This window comes from Syngnathoides biaculeatus, chromosome 5 (assembly GCF_019802595.1).
Source record: "Syngnathoides biaculeatus isolate LvHL_M chromosome 5, ASM1980259v1, whole genome shotgun sequence".
NCBI lineage: Eukaryota > Metazoa > Chordata > Actinopteri > Syngnathiformes > Syngnathidae > Syngnathoides > Syngnathoides biaculeatus.
The window spans coordinates 15,149,712-15,170,241 of NC_084644.1; the positions used below are offsets into that span (position 1 = coordinate 15,149,712).

At 40.8% G+C, this 20,530-nt stretch overlaps 1 protein-coding gene across 4 annotated transcripts in view; it reads right to left on the bottom strand.

The window, feature by feature from the left end:
• Positions 1-20,463, bottom strand: part of kpna5 (karyopherin alpha 5 (importin alpha 6)) — a 64,691-nt gene extending 44,228 nt beyond the window's left edge. For 3 of the 4 annotated variants that reach the window (XR_009794900.1, XM_061819119.1, XM_061819121.1), the window contains exons 1-6: positions 20,336-20,463; positions 18,209-18,340; positions 11,040-11,141; positions 10,721-10,820; positions 5,642-5,736; positions 696-827 (exon numbers count right to left, since the gene is read on the bottom strand). Coding sequence is in view for 3 of the 4 variants with exons in the window: in XM_061819119.1 (XP_061675103.1) it covers positions 696-827; positions 5,642-5,736; positions 10,721-10,820; positions 11,040-11,141; positions 18,209-18,337 (558 nt within the window). In the remaining variant the exon portion in view is untranslated. The remainder of the gene's footprint in view (positions 1-695; positions 828-5,641; positions 5,737-10,720; positions 10,821-11,039; positions 11,142-18,208; positions 18,341-20,335) is intronic. The other variant, XM_061819120.1, reaches the window with a different exon arrangement.
• Positions 20,464-20,530: the final 67 nt, after the last annotated feature.

Consider the following 20,530-nt stretch of genomic DNA (forward strand, 5'->3'; position numbering starts at 1 on the left):
AATGGAATCCATTTCAAAAACAAACATCTACAAGATGTTGAAAGAGCACCGGGATTAAAACATACGTTTGGTTGTGTGTGCCATCCTCAATCCCAAGGCTAAATCGAAAGCATGAACCGAAACATCAGAGAAAAATTACCTTAGGCACTGGTTTCATCCAAATTGAATTGGCTACAAGCACTTCCAATTGCCTTAATGAACGTTCGAATGTCTCTAAATTCATCAAAAGGGTGGACACCCTTTGAGTGTCATACCAACCGAGCATTCCCAGTCCCCTCAAGTCCTTTGTCAGCACGATCAGTTGAAGGGCCACCCGAGCTAGGAGAATTAACATTTCAGTTTTCACATCTCACCGAAAAACAAACTCCACTAGCTACTACTTCTTCTTCTACTTTTCCTTTCGACTTCTCCAGTTCGGGGTCACCACAGTGTGTCATCTTTTTCCATCTAAGCCTATCCTCGTGCATCTTCCTTTTGAACACCCACTGTCCCCATGTCCTCCCTCACAAAATCCATCAACCTTTTCTTTGGTCTTCCTCTCGCTCTTTTGCCTGGCAGCTCCATCCTCTGCACCCTTCTACCGATATACTCACTCTCTTGCCTCACGACATTAAATTGCCTATTACAAATATGACAGTATCATCGTTACAGTAACCAAAAATTTCCTTGTTACATTAATGTAAAAAGGATTTCACCTGTTCCTGTACATCTTCGTACTCAGAATTCAGCAGCTCGATGAAAATAGGAACAGCTCCAGTTTCAATCACAACTTTGGTGTGCTGAAAGGTCCCTGAGGCAATATTGGTTAAAGCCCAGGCTGCCTCAAACTGAAAATTGACACAAACACACAGACACACAATGAAAATTCAGTAACTTGTATGTCCCGTAATATGCACTGTAAAAAATATTTTGTTGAAGTATAGTACAGCGCTATGAAAAGTTATTTGCCCCCTTCCTGATTTCTGGGATTTTTTTGCATATTTATCACACACAAAGGTTTCACATTATCAAACCAATTTTAATATCACTGGGACACAACCCAAGGAAATGCAAAATTGAGTTTTCAAAGAATTCATTTTATTAAGGCACGAAAAAATCAAAATCTTTCTGACCGTTTATGAAAATGTAATTGCCCCCGGAACCTAATAACGGGTTGATCCACCCTTGGCATCAACGGAAATCAAGCTTTTGCGGTAATTGGTGAAGACATTTTCACATCGCTTTAGAGGAATTTTGTCTCACTCTTCTTTACAGAATTGTTTCAACTCTGCCACATTGGAGGCTTTTCTAGCATGAACTGCCTGTTTACAGTCATACCACACCATCTCAATTGGATTTAAATACAGACTTTGACTTGGCCACTTCAAAACATTTATTTTTTTTGCCATTCAGAGATTTGCTGCTGTGTTTTGGATCATTGTCCTGCAGCATGATCGAAGAGTGCTTGTGTTTGAGGACACAAACAGACATTCTCCTTCAAGAATTTCTGGAACACAGCAGAATTCATTGTTCCAATCATCAAGTTGTCCTGGACCTGGGGCAGCAAACCAGCCCCAGACCACCACATTGTCAACAAAACGCTTCACTATTGGCATAATGTGCTAATTATCAAATGCTCTGCCATTTTTACACAAGATATAAAGGGCCATACACCTTTCAAAAACTTCAATTTTTGACTCGTCAGTCCACAGAATGTTTCTCCAAAAGATGAAGATCATCATGATATTTTTTTTGGCTAATGTGAGACGAGCCTTTATATTCTTTGCTGAGAGAATTGGTTTTGCTTGGGATCACGGGCATGGATAACATTTTTGGCCAATGTCTTATGGTACTCATGAACACTGACCATTACTGAGGCCAGTGAAGCCTGCTGATCTTTAGATGTTGTTCAGAGTTCTTTTGTCACCTCTGGATGAGTCAACATCGCGCTCTTGGTGTCATTTTAGTTGGTTGTCCATTCCTGGGAAGGTTTTCCACTGTTATGAGTTTTTTCCATTTGTGGATAATGGCTCTGACATTGGCTTGGTCAAGCTCCAAAGCCTTGGAAATGGTTTTGTAACTTTTTCCAAACTGACGGATTCCAATCACTTTTTTCCGCATTTCTTTTTTAATTTCTTTTGATCATGGTACGATGCATTGGTTATTGAAATCTTGTAGCCTACTTCACATTCTCGGACTGATTGTATTTCATCTCTTGATTCAACAAGTGTGGCGGTAATCAGGTTTGAGTGTGGGATGTGAAATTGAATTCTTCTTTTCCTTACGGCTTGTCCCGCTAGGGGTCGCCACAGCGTGTCATCTTTTGCCATCTTAGCCTATCTCCTGCATCTTCCTCTCTAACCCCAACTGCCCTCATGTCTTCCTCACCACATCCATAAACCTTCTCTTTGGTCTTCCACTCGCTCTTTTGCCTGGCAGCTCCATCCTCAGCACCCTACCACCAATATACTCACTCTCTCGCCTCTGAACATGTCCAAACCATCGAAGTCTGCTCTCTTGAACCTTGTCAGCAAAACATCCAACTTTGGCTGTCCCTCTAATGAGCTCATTTCTAATCCTATCCAACCTGGTCACTCCGAGCGAGAACCTCAACATCTTCATTTCTGCCACCTCCAGTTTCGCTTCCTGTTGTTTCTTCAGTGCCACCGTCTCTAATCCGTACATCATGGCCGGCCTCACCACTGTTTTGTAAACTTTGCCCTGCATCCTAGCAGAGACTCTTCTGTCACATAACACACCAGACACCTTTCGCCAGCTGTTCCAACCTGCTTGGACCCGTTTCTTCACTTCCTTACCACACTCACCATTGCTCTGGATTGTTGACCCTAAATATTTGAAGTCGTCCACCCTCGCTATCTCTTCTCCCTGTAGCCTCACTCTTCCCCCTCCACTTTTCTCATTCACGCACATATATTCTGTTTTACTTTGGCCAATCTTCATTTCTCTCCTTTCCAGTGCATGTCTCCATCTTTCTAATTGTTCCTCTGCATGCTCCCTGCTTTCACTGCATATCACAATATCATCTGCGAACATCATGGTCCAAGGGGATTCCAGTCTAACCTCATCTGTCAGCCTCTCCATTACCACTGCAAACACGAAGGGGCTCAGAGCTGATCCCTGATGCAGTCCCACCTCCAACTTAAATTCCTCTGTCACACCTAAGTCACACCTCAGCATTGTTCTGCTGCATCATACATGCCCTGTACTATTTTAACATACTTCTCTGCCACACCAGACTTACGCATGCAGTACCACAGTTCCTCTCTTGGTACTCTGTCATAGGCTTTCTCTAAATCCACAAAGACACAATGTAGCTCCTTCTGACCTTCTCTGTACTTTTCCACGAGCATCCTCAAGGCAAATAATGCATCTGTGGTACTCTTTCTAGGCATGAAACCATACTGTTGCTCGCAGATACTTACTTCTGTCCTGAGTCTAGCCTCCACTACTCTTTCCCATAACTTCATTGTGTGGATCATCAACTTTATTCCTCTATAACTCCCACAGCTCTGAACATCCCCTTTGTTCTTAAAAATTGGAGCTAGAAAACTTTTCCTACATTCTTCAGGCATCTTTTCGCCCGCTAGTATTCTGTTGAATAAGTTGGTCAAAACCTCCACAGCATCTCTCCAAATTGCTTCCATCCCTCCACTGGTATGTCATCAAGACCAACTGCTTTTCCATTTTTCATCCTTTGTAGTGCCTTTCTGACTTCCCCTTTACTAATCATTGCCACTTCCTGGTCCTTCACACTTGGCTCTTCAACTCTTCCTTCTATCTCATTTTCTTCATTCATCAAATTCTCAAAGTATTCTTTCCATCTATTTAGCACACTACGAGCACCAGTCAACACATTTCCATCTCTATCCTGAATCACCCTTACCTGCTGCACATCCTTCCCATCTCTATCCCTCTGTCTGGCCAACCTGTAGAGATCCTTTTCTCCTTTCGTGTCCAATCTGGTGTACATGTCTTCATATGCCTCTTGTTTAGCCTTTGCCACCTCTACCTTTGCCCTACGTCGCATCTCGATTTACTCCTTTCGCCTCTCCTCAGTCCTCTCAGTATCCCACTTCTTCTTCGCTAATCTCTTTCCTTGTATGACTCCCTGTATTTTGGGGTTCCACCACCAAGTCTCCTTCTCCCCTTTCCTACCAGATGACACACCAAGTACTCTCCTGCCTGTCTCTCTGATCACCTTGGCTGTCGTCGTCCAGTCTTCCGGGAGCTTCGGTTCTCCATCGAGAGCCTGTCTCACCTCTTTCCAGAAGGCCGCACAACATTCTTCCTTTCTCAGCTTCCACCACATGGTTCTCTGCTCTACCTTTGTCTTCTTAATCTTCCTACCCACCACCAGAATCATCCTACATACTACCATCCTATGCTGTCGAGCTACACTCTCCCCTACCACTACTTTACAGTCAGTAACCTCCTTCAGATTACGTCGTCTGCACAAAATATAATCTACCTGCGTGGTTCTACCTCCGCTCTTGTAGGTCACTATATGTTCCTCCCTCTTCTGGAAATAAGTGTTCACTACAGCCATCTCCATCCTTTTTGCAAAGTCCACCACCATCTGCCCTTCAAAGTTCCTTTCATGGATGCCGTACTTACCCATCACTTCTTCATCGCCCCTGTTTCCTTTACCAATATGTCCATTACAATCTGCACCAATCACAACTCTCTCGCTGTCTGGGATGCTCAGAACTACTTCATCTAGTTCCTTCCAGAATTTCTCTTTCAACTCTAGGTCACATCCTACCTGTGGTGCATAGCCGCTAACCATATTATACATAACACCCTCAATTTCAAATTTTAGTGTCATCACTCGATCTGATACTCTTTTCACCTCCAAGACATTCTTAGCCAGCTCTTCCTTTAAAATAACCCCTACTCCATTTCTCTTCCCATCTACTCCGTGGTAGAATAATTTAAACCCTGCTCCCAAACTTCTAGCCTTACTACCTTTCCACCTGCTCTCTTGGATGCACAGAATATCAACCTTTCTCCTAATCATCATGTCAACCAACTCCTGAGCTTTTCCTGTCATAGTCCCAACATTCAAAGTCCCTACACTCAGTTGTAGGCTCTGTGCATTCCTTTTTTTCTTCTGACGCTGGATCCGGTTTCCTCCTCTTCTTTGTCTTCGACCCACAGTAGCTGAATTTCCACCGACGCCCTGCAGGTTAGCAGTGCCGGGGGCGGGCGTTGTTAACCCGGGCCACGACCGATCCGGTATGGGATTCTTTAGATGAACGCTCATATTTGTTTGGCACAGTTTTTACGCCGGATGCCCTTCCTGACGCAACCCTCTGCATTTATCCGGGCTTGGGACCGGCCTACAGATTGCACTGGTTTGTGCCCCCATAGGGCTGCATTGGGATGTGAAATTGAAGATCTTCCAAAATTTGTGGTTAGTCACAGAAACTGTGATTTAACAAGGGATGGGGCAATTAAATTTTTAGGGACAGGAATAAAGTTTGATATAAAAAAAAAAACCCATCTCAGGAAAGGGGCAAATACTTTTTCCCGACACTGTATGTGAAACAAAAGCATCTTGTGATTTATATAATGAAACCCAAATCAGAAGTTTTTTTCATTTGACAATTATGTCAAAAACAAGGAATTTGTTTCTCTTTACCTGCAATGTGCAGTTTTCACTCCTCTTCAGGAACTCAACAAACTGATTCACAACCTGAGGAGTGGCAATAACTTCGTCTATGGGCGGGTTGGGCTCTAAAAATGAAAAGCTAAGGTTACAAATCTGGTTTCATGTGTCTGACCGTAAAGGTTCACATATCATTGTTCGTGTAATGACCAAGCAGCTGTGTTCTCCTTTTTAATCAGTTCAATTATTATAAGGCTTTACATGATAAGGTTTTTTGGGGCCGATCACCCATCAGAGAGTTTTAAATATACACACATCTATATATATATCTATATAGATATATATATATCTATATATATATATATATAGATATATATACGGCCACCGATCCCATCACAAGATGGAGCAATTATTATTTAAGTGACATGCTCATTTATTGAATATAATTGTGTACTTAATTGCTCCAAAAATATACATTTATAAGAATGCATCTTTCTACTTCTATTCAAGCCAGTGAGACAGTGACAAACAGAACGTATAAATGGTCTTCTATTATATTGCATGCAGTTTGTACATCAGGCATGTGATTTGACAGAATTAAAAAAAAACCTGAAAAATAGCCAGGGGCTGAGGGCTGCAAGCATGATCAAAGGATGATCACCAATTTTAACGTGCAAGTTTTATAAATTGTATTATGAATGAAATATATCTAGTAAATCTATAAATAAATGCTATTCTGATTTCAAAAAGTACACAATATGATTGTTAATTATTTAAGTGCATACCTTTACCCCAAAAAATTACAAATTCAAATACAAATTCAAGTAAACAAACTACTAGAAGTGAACCTAAATTGAATTCAGATTTGCATCATGGCATGCAAGTGTGCTTTCATAGTGTATATCGTATCCATTGAAAAACTTTTGAATGTATTGTTTTTGTAAATTATTTAAACACATGAATTTGACAACTATTAACGTCATGTTTCGTTATCAGTAAATAATGGACATTTTTTCAAGTAATTGCTTCTGAAATTTCACCTCGTTATTGACTACCCTGTCTGCAACTGGGGTTGGTTGTTTTGGTGGATCTTGCCTCTCAATACCGGTAGTAGTGGATGCAGTCACTCACATTTGAAAAATGCACAGTTGTGGTCCACGAGTCATGCTCGCAGATAAAGTTGCGGGTGTGATTAGGGATGGAATCTCACGACCTTAAAATAACTCACTGGATTAATATAACATAACTTTAAATTAAAAATATAATAAACAAATACATAATTAAAATAGAAAAATATTTCAAACTCAGAAATGTTAATTTCAATTGATATTAGTAGAACATGATGTAAAAAGATGTTTAAAATTTTTCATCAATAAAAATTCTTGATCTCAAACTTTATCTGAAGAAAAGTTAAATGCACTGGCCTGTTAAGGAATAAACATGAACAGTCTATACTCGCAATGTTTTGATGATGCTGAAAGTTTAGTTCAACATAATCTGAGTTAGTGGCAACAAGATACCAATACATTGTAACAAAAATTCCTGTCGGCAATGTTTATGTATTGTTATAATCCAGTCACTGACGTTTGAAAAATGTATGGGTGTGGTCAGTCATGCTCGTAGATAAAGTTCCGGGTGTGATTAGGGATGGAATCTCAAGACCTTAAAATAATTTACTGGATTAATAACATAACAGTAAATTAAAAATACATAACTAAAATAGAAAATAAAATTTCAAACTGATTATTAGTAGAACATGACATAAAATGGGATTTGAAAATTTTCATCAATAAAAATTCTTGATCTGACAAACTTTATCTGAAGAAAAGTTAAATGCACTGGCCTGTCAAGGAACAAACATGAACGGTCAATAAGTCGCTATGTTTTGAAAATGATGAAAATTTACTTCAACTTAATCTGCATTAGGGGCAACAAGCTAGCAATACATTGTAACAAACAGTCCTGTCGACAATTGTGATGTATTGTTGGGAGGAGGCACGCATCGCGGGACTGCTGTAAATAGGAAGCCGGCTTGCTATAACACGCCTTTATGTGCGTGCGCTCGAGCATTGGCCACACCTGAATCAAGCGATGAGGTGGATGATAGTATAACGTCTTTTTTTGGGGGAGGGGGGCACGCCATCACACTGCCTTGCAATAGACGCATTGCGCACCCCTGGTGTCACTGAATTTCCTTTGACATGACTCATTATGTTGATGACTTTCGACATAAATGTGCTTGCAGTACGTGAAGCAGCTCTGAACACGCGCTTTCGGCCGAACTTCTGTACATGCTCAGTACGGTTAACTTGCATTTCCTGTTTCCAGGTGAATACTGGTTGTTTTGTAGCAGTCTTGTTTAGTTAACGTTTATTAAATAAACACAAAAATTAATGTCAAGACTACATAAAATAAGCGACGTCTTTCAATATCTTTTTTTTTGTACTCATAATATATTTTACGCGAATGATTTTTCATGCACGACTGCAGATTTGTGAGCACAGAGCCATGTAACCGCGTTGGCGCTCGTCAAAAGTGTGTGCTTGAGTGGACGTAAACAAGGGATGAAGCCCGTAAAGTTTGTTGACCTTGGGTTGACATCCGGATGTACCAGCTATGGAAAAGTTTGTTTTCCTTGTTTCCAGTTGTTTGTCGTGTTTTTGTAGTTTAGTGTGAACTTTGAATACCTTAAAACCTCGCATACCACAGTGGTAACTTTCTTCTTTCCAACTGTATCGACGATTTCTCATTCCATCCAATTTCTATCCAATCCCATCGGAACTTATTTTTGACATATCTATCGATTTCTTTCACTTGAGAGAAGTCTTTCCTCTCGACCACCGCTATCACGTTCACTTGCAAACGGCCCCATAAACTGTCTCGTATACAACAAGCGTTTTCATGGAACACATTCGACCAATCAACGGACGCATATAAAATTTTCCACCTTGCTTACAAAAGTTGGATCGGAAAATGAATGAGTGTCGATTCCGGCCAGGTCATAGTCGGATTATTGTAGAAAAACGGAAAATATATATATTTTTTAATCCATGCAATTTAAAAAGATGGGATTCCCTCTATAAACCGGAAAATCACATCTGGTACATATAGCAATTAATGAAGCTACTTTTTGGAAAATTTTTGATTTCCTGCTGTGGTGGGAGATTTTTTAATATGTGCCTTGACTCCATAAAGGCTGGAAATCAGTGGTCTGGTCAGATCATGTATTCTAATCAGTCAGGTCATACCAACACTCCAGCATGACAGAACTAATGGATGCTAACTTACTGTAATTAGATTACTTTATTGTAATTAAATTACTTCACCCACAACGAAAAATTAAAACAGAAGGGCAGCATGTTTATATACAACCACTAGTACTAGCATTGTCTTGCTAGGCTACATAACCTTTTGTTGTCTGCTTGTGAGCCGTATCACATTAAAATACTTCAAGCCAGCCTTAGTACCATGGATGGCCAACCCTCGACTCTCAAGTGACATATGCGTTTATTATGGTTGTTATGGGTATTGTGACAACAAGCTGAGGGTTTGTGGGCACGTGCGTCTGTGAGCAACTGAGACAGGACTGCGTGTGCAGCAGGAGGGTGAGAAGGGGGGAAAAAAAAAAGAGCACAGTTCAGGTGTGAGTGACAAATTTTGTGACGCCGTCCGGGGATAAGTAGTAATTAGGAAAGGACACTATGTCCTATGTGCAGACAGTCATTCAAACAGTTAATCAGTGCTTTGTGGCTTGAGTGTTCCTGCCACCCAGATCAGCTGTACAAAGAGAGAAGGGAATTAACCCCGATGAGGACAACCTTGACCCCGGAGAAAAAGTCTCCCCCTCAGCTCCTGACTACGGGACACGTGACTGTAGCAGGAAAGGTTAACACGGTATTTTTGCAAGACTTGCATGCGCTTTGAATGAAAATAGCTCTAGGTTTCCCAGTCGAATGATCAGCTTTGGACAAAATAATTTGTCAATTTTGTTCTCAACGTAGCAGGGGAAAATGCAGTTAAACAAAAATATGTGGATGCACACAATGTTTTTGCCAGAGCGGGAGAGCTCTTTTTTTTGTTGAGCACAACGGCAAGCCACTCTGCCTTTTGTATCTGATGTCTATTGCGCATTTCACAGCTTCAAATATTTACTTCAGCTCACCCCACAGGAACATCAACGCAGAATTTCCAAAAGGGACTGAACTTTGCAGGCACAAGTTACCGTATTTTCCGGAAAAGAGGTTGCGCCGGAGTTCTAGTCGCACCAGCCAAAAAAAATAGGATAATATAGAAGGAAAAAAGCATGTAAGTCCCAGTGGAGTATAAGTGTTAATTTTTTAGGGGAAATATATTTGATAAAACCCAACACTAAGAACAGACATTTAATCTTGAAACGTGAATTGAAATAAAATTACAATAGAGAATGAGCTGAATAGGTGTATGGTATTGCTCCAGAATCTTGCTGAGGGTGTAGAGCTGGTGACCTGTTCCATAGCAAGGATGAAAACAACATTGCTCTGCCTGAGTATGAAATTCAACTTATTTACAGAAACTCCTCACCAGCACCCGGTATTAGATCTTTCCAGAGAGGCTGAGAAGTGTGATCGCCCTGTAGTTGGAGCACACCCTCTGGTCCGCCTTCTGAAAAAGCGCGATTAGCACCCCCGGTCTCACAATCCACTATTCCTGTTGTCCACACGATGTTGCAGAGTTGTGTCAGCCAGAACAGCCCCACAACATCCAGACCTTTTAGTAATTATGGGCAAATCTCATCCAGCTTTTTAATCACCTCAGTGAAGACAACCCCAATGAGAGGAGACGCCACCTCAGAGTCCCCAGACTCCGCTTCCTCATGGGAACGTGTGACAGTAGAATTGAGGGGCTCTTCACAGGATTGATTGCATGACTCAGAACGTCCCAAGCTGAGGTCAGCAGCGTCCCATCCCCATGATACAGTACTAATAAATGCTTCCCCTCCTGAGATGATGGCTCAGAATTTTATCAAATCCATTCAGAAGTTAATTCCATGGAACAAAGTCCTCGAATGGATTTCCACTTTATTTTCAAATGTAATTTCTAAATACAAATACAATACAAAAAAAAAAAACGAACCTTTGGAGAGTAGTTTTCTAAATTGTTGTGTAGCGATCAGCTGATGGTCTGGATCTTCAGAGAAGATCATCTTAATCATATGAGGTGTTATGAATCCATCCTGCACAGTTGTCACCAACAAATATATACCTATATTAGCTAGAGTAACAATTCTCTCAGATTACAAAGACAAGGCATTGCTTATAAATAAATAAATGTATCTATATACTGACGACAAGCCAAAAAAATGCTCCGTATGTATATAAAGGATTTTTACATAAACGGATGATTCCTCACTGTAGTAACAAAAAGATTTGATGATGCGTGCATCATGACTTACGTTGGCAACAGGTACTGTTGAGCTGATGTCTGGATCCTGGATTGGACATTCTGACATTGATTCATCAACAGACGGTGTACAGACATTTCTCCTCTTAAATAGCTGTGAACATAGTAAATACCACCTGATAAACCTTCTGCACAACATGTAATGGATATTTTGCAACTACAGTACCAACAGAAAGTATTTACACCCCTTTCTTTACTTTACCACATTGTGCTGTTACAGACTTATTCTAAAGATGATTTTAGTATAGTTTTATTAAAAAAATAAATACATATCAAAATGACTACGTAAAAAGTACACGTTATGCCGATCTGATTGGTCTGGTCGGTATTGACCGATTTTTAATATTTTATGCTGATCGGCTTTCATGTCATAATTCGCTGAACTGATCCTAGACGTCATTGACCGACAAAATATTTAACTCCATATCGCAGTCACATATGAATCCAAACGCTAGTTTATTTTTAGCTTTGTCACTTCTTGTGGCGCAGTACTGTTTCTGACGGCCAACAAAGTTTTTTTTTTGTCAGAGAAAAAACATCTCTGTGGGACTGTTTTGAAGTGTCTCAGACACATAACATCCAAGTCATTTGTAGTCTGTTCACAACTGAAGTTGTGGGGAAAGTCATCAAAACCCTTCAACAACAATTATGATGAGGCACATAAAAAATGTACAGAAAGAGGGGGCCTCAATAATCCTTAAATGGAAGATATTTGGGACAACCAGAACCCTTCCTAAAGATTTCTGTCCGGTCAAACTGAGCAGTCGGGGGAGAAAAGCCTTGGTGAATATTGGGCTCTTCTTTACCTCTTTCCTCTTACCTCTTAAGGTCCACAGACGCAGTCGGGAGATCTGAGAAAGTTTTAGAAAGTCATCACTAAACCCCTCCACCATTTGGGGTTTTATGGTAGTGGCCTGATGAAGGCCTCTCATCGGTGTAAAATACATGAAAGCCTGTATGGAGTTTGCTTTAAAACAAAAAAACAAAAAAAACTTGAAGGTGTCCAAGATGATGAGACCCAGATAAAAAATTTTCACCTTAATTGTAAGTGGTATGTGTTGAGAAAACCAGGCACTGCTCATCACTTGTCCAATGCAGTCTCAAAAGTGAAGGCTGGTGGTGGTAGCATTATGCAGTGTGGGGGGAGGGGGGGTGTTGTCAGATGCAGAGACAGGATGACTGTTTGTACTCAATGGAAAGATGAATGCAGCCAACTACAGTGATATGGACAAAAACTTTCTCCAGAGTGCTCAGGACCTCAGACTGGGTCGAAAGTTCACCTTCCAACAAGTCAATAACCACACAGCTAAAATAAAAAAGGAGTGGCTTCAGAAGAATACTACAACTATTCTTGAATGGCCCCAGCCTAACTTAAATCCAATTGAGCATCTCTAAGGGACCTAAAATGGCTGTCCACCTATATTCACCATCCAGTCTGAGAGAACTGGAGAGGATCTAGAATGAGGAATGGCAGATAATCCTCAAATACAAGAGCGAAAAATATGTAATCATTCCCCAAAAGACTCATGGTTGTACTAGCTCAAAAGGGTGCTTTGACTAAATACTGAGCAAAAGGTGTGAGTACTTAGGGCTATGTGATATTTCAGGTTTTTTAAATAAATCTGCAAAGATTTTAATAATTCAAAATTTCTCTGTCACTGTGGGGTGTTGTATGTACATTAATAGGGGAAAAAAATTAAGAATTTTAGCAAAGGGCAGAACTGTGGAACAACTGGTTAGTGTGTTGGCCTCATAGTTCTGAGGACCAGGGTTCAAAACCCAGCCCCGCCTGTGTGGAGTTTGCATGTTCTCCCCGTGCCTGCATGGGTTTTCTCCGGGCACTTCGGTTTCCTCTCACATACCAAAAACAAGTGTTAATTGGAGATGCTGAATTGCCCTTGGGTGTGACTCTGAGTGCGACTGTTGTCTGTCTCTATGTGCCCTGTGATTGGCTGGCAACCAGTCCAGGGTATACCCTGTCTCCTGTCTGATGACAGCTGGGATACGCTTCAGCACTGCCAAAACCCTTGGGAGGATAGGTGGCCCAGAAAATGGATGGAAGGATTTTAGCAAATGACTGCAATATAACAGGGTGAAATTTTTAAGGCTGTCTGAATACTTTCAGTACCCACTGTATGCATTGTTAGGCAGTGTTCCATAACTGCAAGGTGACGGGAAATGGGAAATTTCCCAACGTGTATTTTGTTGCCATTTGAAGATATTGGTTAGGATGACTGTACATGAAATGATTTTGTCACTTTGAGGTATTAAGTTGTGCTGTCTTTGTTAGCGACTTCATGTAAAATTGATATACAGTGAAGAAAAGAAGCATTTGAACACCCTGCTATAGTCCAAGTGCTCCACTTAGAAATCATGGAGGGGTCTGAAATTTTCATTGTAGGTGCATGTCAACTGTGACAGAGATAATCTAAAAAGAAAAATTCAGAAATCACAATGTATGATTTTTTTAACGATTTATTTGTGTGATACAGTTGCAAATAAGTATTTGAACACCTGGGAAAACCAATGTTAATATTTGGTACTGTAGCCTTTGTTTGCAATTACAGAGGTCAAATGTTTCCTCGAGTTGTTCACCAGGTTTGCACACACTGCAGGAGGGATATTGGCCCACTCCTCCACACAGATCTTCTGTAGATCAAACAGGTTTGTGGGCTGTCGCTGACAAACATAGAGTTTTAGGTCTCTCCAAAAATTTTCTATTGGGTTTAGGTATGGAGACTGGCTAGGCCACCCCCGAACCTTGATATGCTTCTTACGCAGCCATTGTCATGTTGAAAGACCCAACCACGACCCATCTTCAATGCTACCTCACTGAGGGAAAGAGGTTGTTCCGCAAAATCTCACAATACATGGTCGTGGTAATCCTCTCCTTAATACAGTGCAGTCGTCCTGTCCCATGTGCAGAAAAACACCCCAAAGCATGATGCTACCATGCTTCAGAGTAGGGATGGTTTACTTGGGATGAAACTCATCATTTGTTTTTCTCCAAACAGTTAGTGGAATTATGACCAAAAAGTTCCATTTTGGTCTCATCTGACCACAAAACTTTCTCCCATGACACCTCTGTATCATCCAAATGGTCATTGGAAAACTTAAGATGGGCCTTGACATGTGCTGGTTTAAGCAGGGGAACCTTCTGTGCCTCCAGGCATGATTTCAAACCATAACGTCTTAAGAGTATTACTATCAGTCACCTTGGAAACGGTGGTTCCAACTCTTCCAGGTCATTGACCAAGTCCTGTCAAGTAGTCCTGGGATGATTCCTCACCTTTCTAAGGATCATTGAGACCCCACGGGTTAATATCTTGCATGGAGCTCTTCTCCGATTAAGATTGACCGTCATGTTTAGCTTCTTCCATTTTCTAATGATTCCTCCAACAGTGGACCTTTTTTCACCAAGCTGCTTGGCAATTTCTCCGTAGCCCTTTCCAGCCATGTGGAGTTGTACAATTTTGTCTCTGGTGTCTTTGGACAGCTCTTTGATCTTGGCCACGTTAAAAGTTTGAGTCTTGATGTATTGCCGAAAACAAAGAAACACGTCCCAAAATTACTTCACATTGTCAAATATTTCAGATGCGACGTCAATAGATTGCATTATTCAGTTTTTTTGCCGATAATAGGAAAAGAAAATAATAGAGCGAGTAACTCAATGTTGAACCCCTCATATGGGAGCAACAAAGACAAGCCAAGGTAGATTGAACACAAGGCAGCAAAACGCAACAGGTGGTAATGTATGTAACATTCTGTTGCAGTAAAAAAAATAAAAAATAAAATTTGTTTGTGGCATTATTTTATTCAAGTATATATCCTACATTTATTTGATATCAATGGTGCTATATTTGATACTTTTATATTTAATATCCTATGCAGAACACTTTCCTCAACTTCTATTTTTAAATATGCTTGATAAAAAAATTGGGTTGAATCTTTTTTTTTTAATCACTTGGAGTTTTCAGTGAAAAAAAATCTCTCTGTCTTACCTGACAGTAAAATAAATCAGCTTTTGAAAAATCATGCCTCTGGCCCTGTTATCCTGCTCATTTAATTGTCATTATTATTTTAAAACTTGTCCAGCCTCATCAGGAACAGCCCATCAGAGACAGATGACATGATTGAAGAGTAGTTAATTATTTGCTTTTAACAGCAGCCTTGGTGTACATCCAGCAGCCTTGCACAGATTTTTTATATTCTTTTAATTTGCCTGGATTATATACCTCCAGTAAGTAACGCAAGTTAAAAAGAAGGCAATGGACAGCTCTCACGACATATCAAGAATGTACATTCATAAAATGCAAGTCTCATGCACATTCACTTTTATGAGGGGCATGCCTTTGGTCAGAGACAAGGCTACAAATCAAATTTTGCTCGCAGTTTGAAAACTGCAAATTTGACTTAAATCCCTACAAGCTTCTAATTTTTGATGCCTAAGAAAAGTGAGGGAGAAAGGCAAAGCAGTGTTATTCACTAGATCAGTGGTTCTTGAACTTTTTTTGCAGCACTTCCCTTTTTGGAGATTATACTTTCAGCCCCTCCAAACATTATTCTGTGGGAATCAAATAAAACATGAATGATAGATGATATATGGGTGTAACTGAATAATGAATAGTCCGGCCACCACCCCACCTTCCGAAGATGGCTACATTTGATGGGGAAGTGCGTTGATGACCGGTGCGTCTCTGTGGTGAGGAAGAAGTATTGGCCGAGCACCTCTGGCTTCGGTGCCCTACACTCCAGACTGCCAAACACCACCGCAAACTGGGACTCTCCTTCAGAGAACTACGAAGCTTCCCACATGTGAGCCTTGCGCTTCTGAGGATCATCCTCAGGCGCCTCAAGCAGGGTTCATACTCAGTCTGACCAAAAAAATTTAAGGGCTTTTTAGGGGCATTCTTAGGGGCTGACACAAAAAATTTAGGGCTGACACGGGAAAAATTTAGGGCCGACACGAAAAATTTAGGGCCATCGTGGGAAATCAAGAGTAAGGCAAAAAGAGTCACCCAATGGTGCCATCAACCGTTCTTGGTTCATCAAATGTTACAGTACCTCAGTACCTGTGACAGTGATCACCTGTCGCCCCTTGTGGTAGTTCTCATTGATATGACCATTGTCAACATCTTCACATAACAGTATACAGAAAAACAGATTCTAACTACAATTACAACTATATACACAAATGTCTTCTACTGATGTCTGTTTCAGCACCCCTACTCTAGCTCCTTGAGCCTACCCAGTGCCTCCTCTATTTGTTGCTGCAGAGGTGCCAAAGTGGCTCTCTTGTCCTTTGCTCTGCCTCTGAGTGCATTGGCCTCGGTGATAAACCTCAGATTCCTCTTTTCTTCTGCCTCCTCATACAGCCTGTCAGCCTTCTCAATAAGCATTGATATGTCAGTCTCTATTCTGGCTTTTTTGGCTTTGAGGCAGTAGAGATGAAAAGTGGGCAGCGATGCCAAACGTAGCCAGGTACGAAGTCTTCCTTTCCCCACAGTGGTAGTTTTTAGCAATGTAACTGTCTGGGAACATGACTGCAAATACTTCCAAATTATTTTCACAAGATTTGTAACTGAAATGGCTGCAGATCACTTTTAAAGTCCGTCTTTGTGTATTGAAATACGTCCATAAAGTCTGACTTCTGGCTGGTTGAAGTTGATGGCTGGACAAATCTAGGTGCGCATTAGGGATCGCAACCGGTTACCAATAACCGGTTATAACCGGTTTTCGGTTTTTAAAAACCGAAACCGTAATCGGACTTTCGAAATCGGTTAAAATTTCAAATCATTTCTTCCGGTTCCGGTACTCCACATTGCGCTATTTTTTCAACATCATTTCCACTTTTTTCAAGTTTCGCTAGAGTAAAGTTGGACTCAAAAGAACATTCAGTTAAATCAAAGAAACATCAAACATGGCATCGAGGAAACGCTCGGTCTACTTTCATGCCCTTTCTGAAAGTCAGAAAGAACAATGTCAACATTAAAACATTAAAACAAAAAAATAACAAAAATGTAACTTACACGAGTGCGTTGTTGAAAGCCACATTCAACAAGCTTGTTTGTCAACATTGTATACAAACTTCCCCATTACCGCGGAGTAAATTAACAATCGATGGTGTAGCGCCGGAGAAAAGGAGTCGGAGGCGGAGTGTCGGACACAGGAACAAAACTTGTTTTATTGCCAGACATCAAAACACTACTCGCATAACGGGGGGAACTCTGTGAACTCTTCACTCCGGAAGAGCAACAACAAGAACAGTCCGTGCGGAACCCCGCACCCCAACTCGAGGTCCCGCGGGTGAATTATGTAAACACCACAATGGTACCGGTTTTAAAACTGGTTAATCGTTTTTTTTGCTACAGCTGTTCGGTTAAAACCGGTTATGGAAGTAAGCGGTTTTTTGCGATCCCTAGTGCGCATGCACTGCTAGTATCACTGCCTGAAGTTGATGCTTCACTATCTTGATATTTTAGAAACAGATTCATAGCAACGGAAGATGAGAGAGTCTTCGCCAAATCAGCGTGTCTCCTGTTTTTCCGGTGGGACTCCAGCGCTTTGACGCCCATCTTTTCAAGCTGGTAACTCTGCTTGCACAGATAGCAGTAAAACATGTGCCGATCTTTTGGATCTCGACGAACCAAGCTCCTAAACTCCTTACTTTCAACCCAAGCTTCTTGAAAAATGCACTTCCCCGTGATACAAGTTGGATCGATGAAAGAACTCTGCTACGTCGTAACGAAGACAAAGTGAAATGCCTACTCACGGAAACAAACAATGGAATATCGACAAGATGGCGACTAGTTGTCAACACGGTGACTTCCGTTGACAATTTCCGGCTGTTTTGGACGCCAGACGAATCGCTATTTTTTTTTTTTTAAATAAAAGAATTTTGGCGGTAGAGGTCCTCCCTTTGATTTTTTTTAATTTAAGGCCTTTTTAGGGGCTTGACCGGTTTTCGCGGATTTTAAGGACTTTTAGGAGCCCCTAAATCCACCTTCGAAAATTTAGGGGTTTTTAGGGACTTTTAGGGATGCGTGCGAACCCTGTCAAGTGACTCATCAACAACAACAGCAGCAGCAGCAGCAGCAGCAGCTTTTGCCCATGACAACTGTGGTCTGTTTTCTTGAACCCCATATTTAGGTGAATGTTTACCTGCTCCTCTCGTTTCTGTTTGCGTAATTGGATTCCTTCTTCCTCTCTCCTCCGACGCATCTCTTGAGGATTCAGGGCTTTGTTCTTGTAACACTTCATCCTGTAGCTGTCTTTCCCCGGACTTGCCATAGTCTGAAGAGAAGAGTCCAAAGCATAGTCAGTGATCAAGCAAAACAAAAAAGGACCATAAAAACACAATTTTCTAAGATGATATAATAAGGCTGAAATCTGGTATCGGTATTTATACAATTTACATAATTTCAGTGTTCCCAACAGAAATGTGAAACCCTTAAAACAAAGAGACAAAATAAAAGCTTTGCGAAAAATGAGACATTTTTTTTAAAAACTTGCATGTAAGGAAACAGTTTGAATACAATCAGGTTGGTGACTTCTAAGAGAGGCCTAAGTTGCCCAAGATCCCATATTTTACGAAACCATGTTTTTCTAGTGTGTAGGCAACACAAAACATAATAAGTTGAACCATTTAGTTGTTTTCCGAAATTCTCTGTGCTATTTTTAACTACAATACTGTAGTTGGATCAAATCAAGCTAAATGTTGCACCTTACTTGCATTTGTTCCTGTCCATACTGGCATGAATATTTGCATTAGGTCTCTATCACAATAGGTTGGTATTTGTGAATTTATTTCACGTAAGTCTGAATATGATTTTGGGATTCAAACAGTTCCATTCCGATCATGTTCACTGGATCAGTAAGCAACATAGTGAGTTACCACATGTTTGAGTCGAAATCACTCAGTAATGTTTCTTGTACAAAGTAAAAGACCCCATTTGTCCTTATGTGAGTCAATAATAACTGGACCAAAGATGCACAGGTGAATAACTAGTTCACTAATGAATTTTTTAAAAAAAATCTATGATGCACTGAATCTGCAATAAGTGAACTATTATACAGCAAGGGATTACTGCACTGTAATTTCAGCGAGACATTCCAATTACCTTTTTAATCCTCAGAAAAGGTCAGAGCAGAAAACTCAGCAGAGTGCACATAATATAGTCACTCACATTTGAAAAATGTACAGGGTGGACAGTCATGCCCGCAGATATTAAGTTACGGGTATGGTCCACCAGTCATGCCTGCAGATAAGGTTGCGGGTGTGTGTTGTTTGTAATTATGAGTACAGCCCTTTAAGAGCGGAGGGGGCAGTGTCAGGTAAACTAGGAAGTAGAAGTACGCTGAGCAGCAGCTCATTATTAAATACCGTGTGCTTCTGTGTTAAAAAGAAAAAAATTAAATTAGCCTGTAGTTCACTGCGCTGGATCGTTTTTCATGTACACTGAGAGTGTGCAACAAGTGCGCAATGGCACAGTTTAGAGGGAACACTGGTCAATACTACACAAAATAAGCGACGCCTCTTGCGGCTCTTTGTGTTTCCGAAACGTGATAAATTGCACTCGGACCAAGCTTCTGTTGATGGGACTTGGAGAAAAAAGTAAAAGGATATGGAGGCTTCAGATTAAAATTGTCCCTTCCACCGGGTGGATACAGACGTGTTTTGGCACAACTACAATACAATACAATACAATACAATATTTTAACTCCCCACCAAATGGCATGCTGTGTATTGTACTTCACCAGACTGCCACTTTGTAATGGTGTTGACACTGTTGCTCCCTTGACCAGACAGTATATTCCTTATAATTTCGGTATAACATGTATGTTACTGTGTGCACTGGCTTCATTCAGTGCTCTCCGCAGTTCCCCATCAATGTGACCACTGTAGTTCCTCCGCTTGGAGAAGCAGACAGCTAAGCCCGTTCCCTGCTTTGATTTCTTCTTTACACTCATTAACCTGAAACTGCACAACTGACAAGGTGTCATCATGACCTTTTATTTAATCAATCACTGCAGCTATTGTTTAATGGTTCTCAGGCTACCAGTTACTCTTCCACAGATAACTGAAACTCATAAATTACTTGATACAGACTATCTGGAGTCCTTCCGAAGTAATAATGTTGTTAAGCTATATTTTGAATCTGTTCCTAACCTAGCACCAGGCCCCCTAACCTAGCACCATTACAGGTGCAGCTATACTCACCTGCTTGTGTTTACATTTAAGAACGACAACATATTCAAGACGTAATATAGATGCTTATTCTTACTCACTCAAGATTTACCAGAGTTGATATCGTTGAGGGCGTTTAAAAACTCAAATTCTTACTTATCTCCCTCCCCTGTTGGTAGAGAAAAATGGCGTAGAAGTGATACTTTCCCAGAAAACACCTCGCGTCAACAAGAAATCGTCATTTCCGTCAGCTGTCGAGTGACATCCGGTTTTATGAAATTAAAAAAACCCACCAC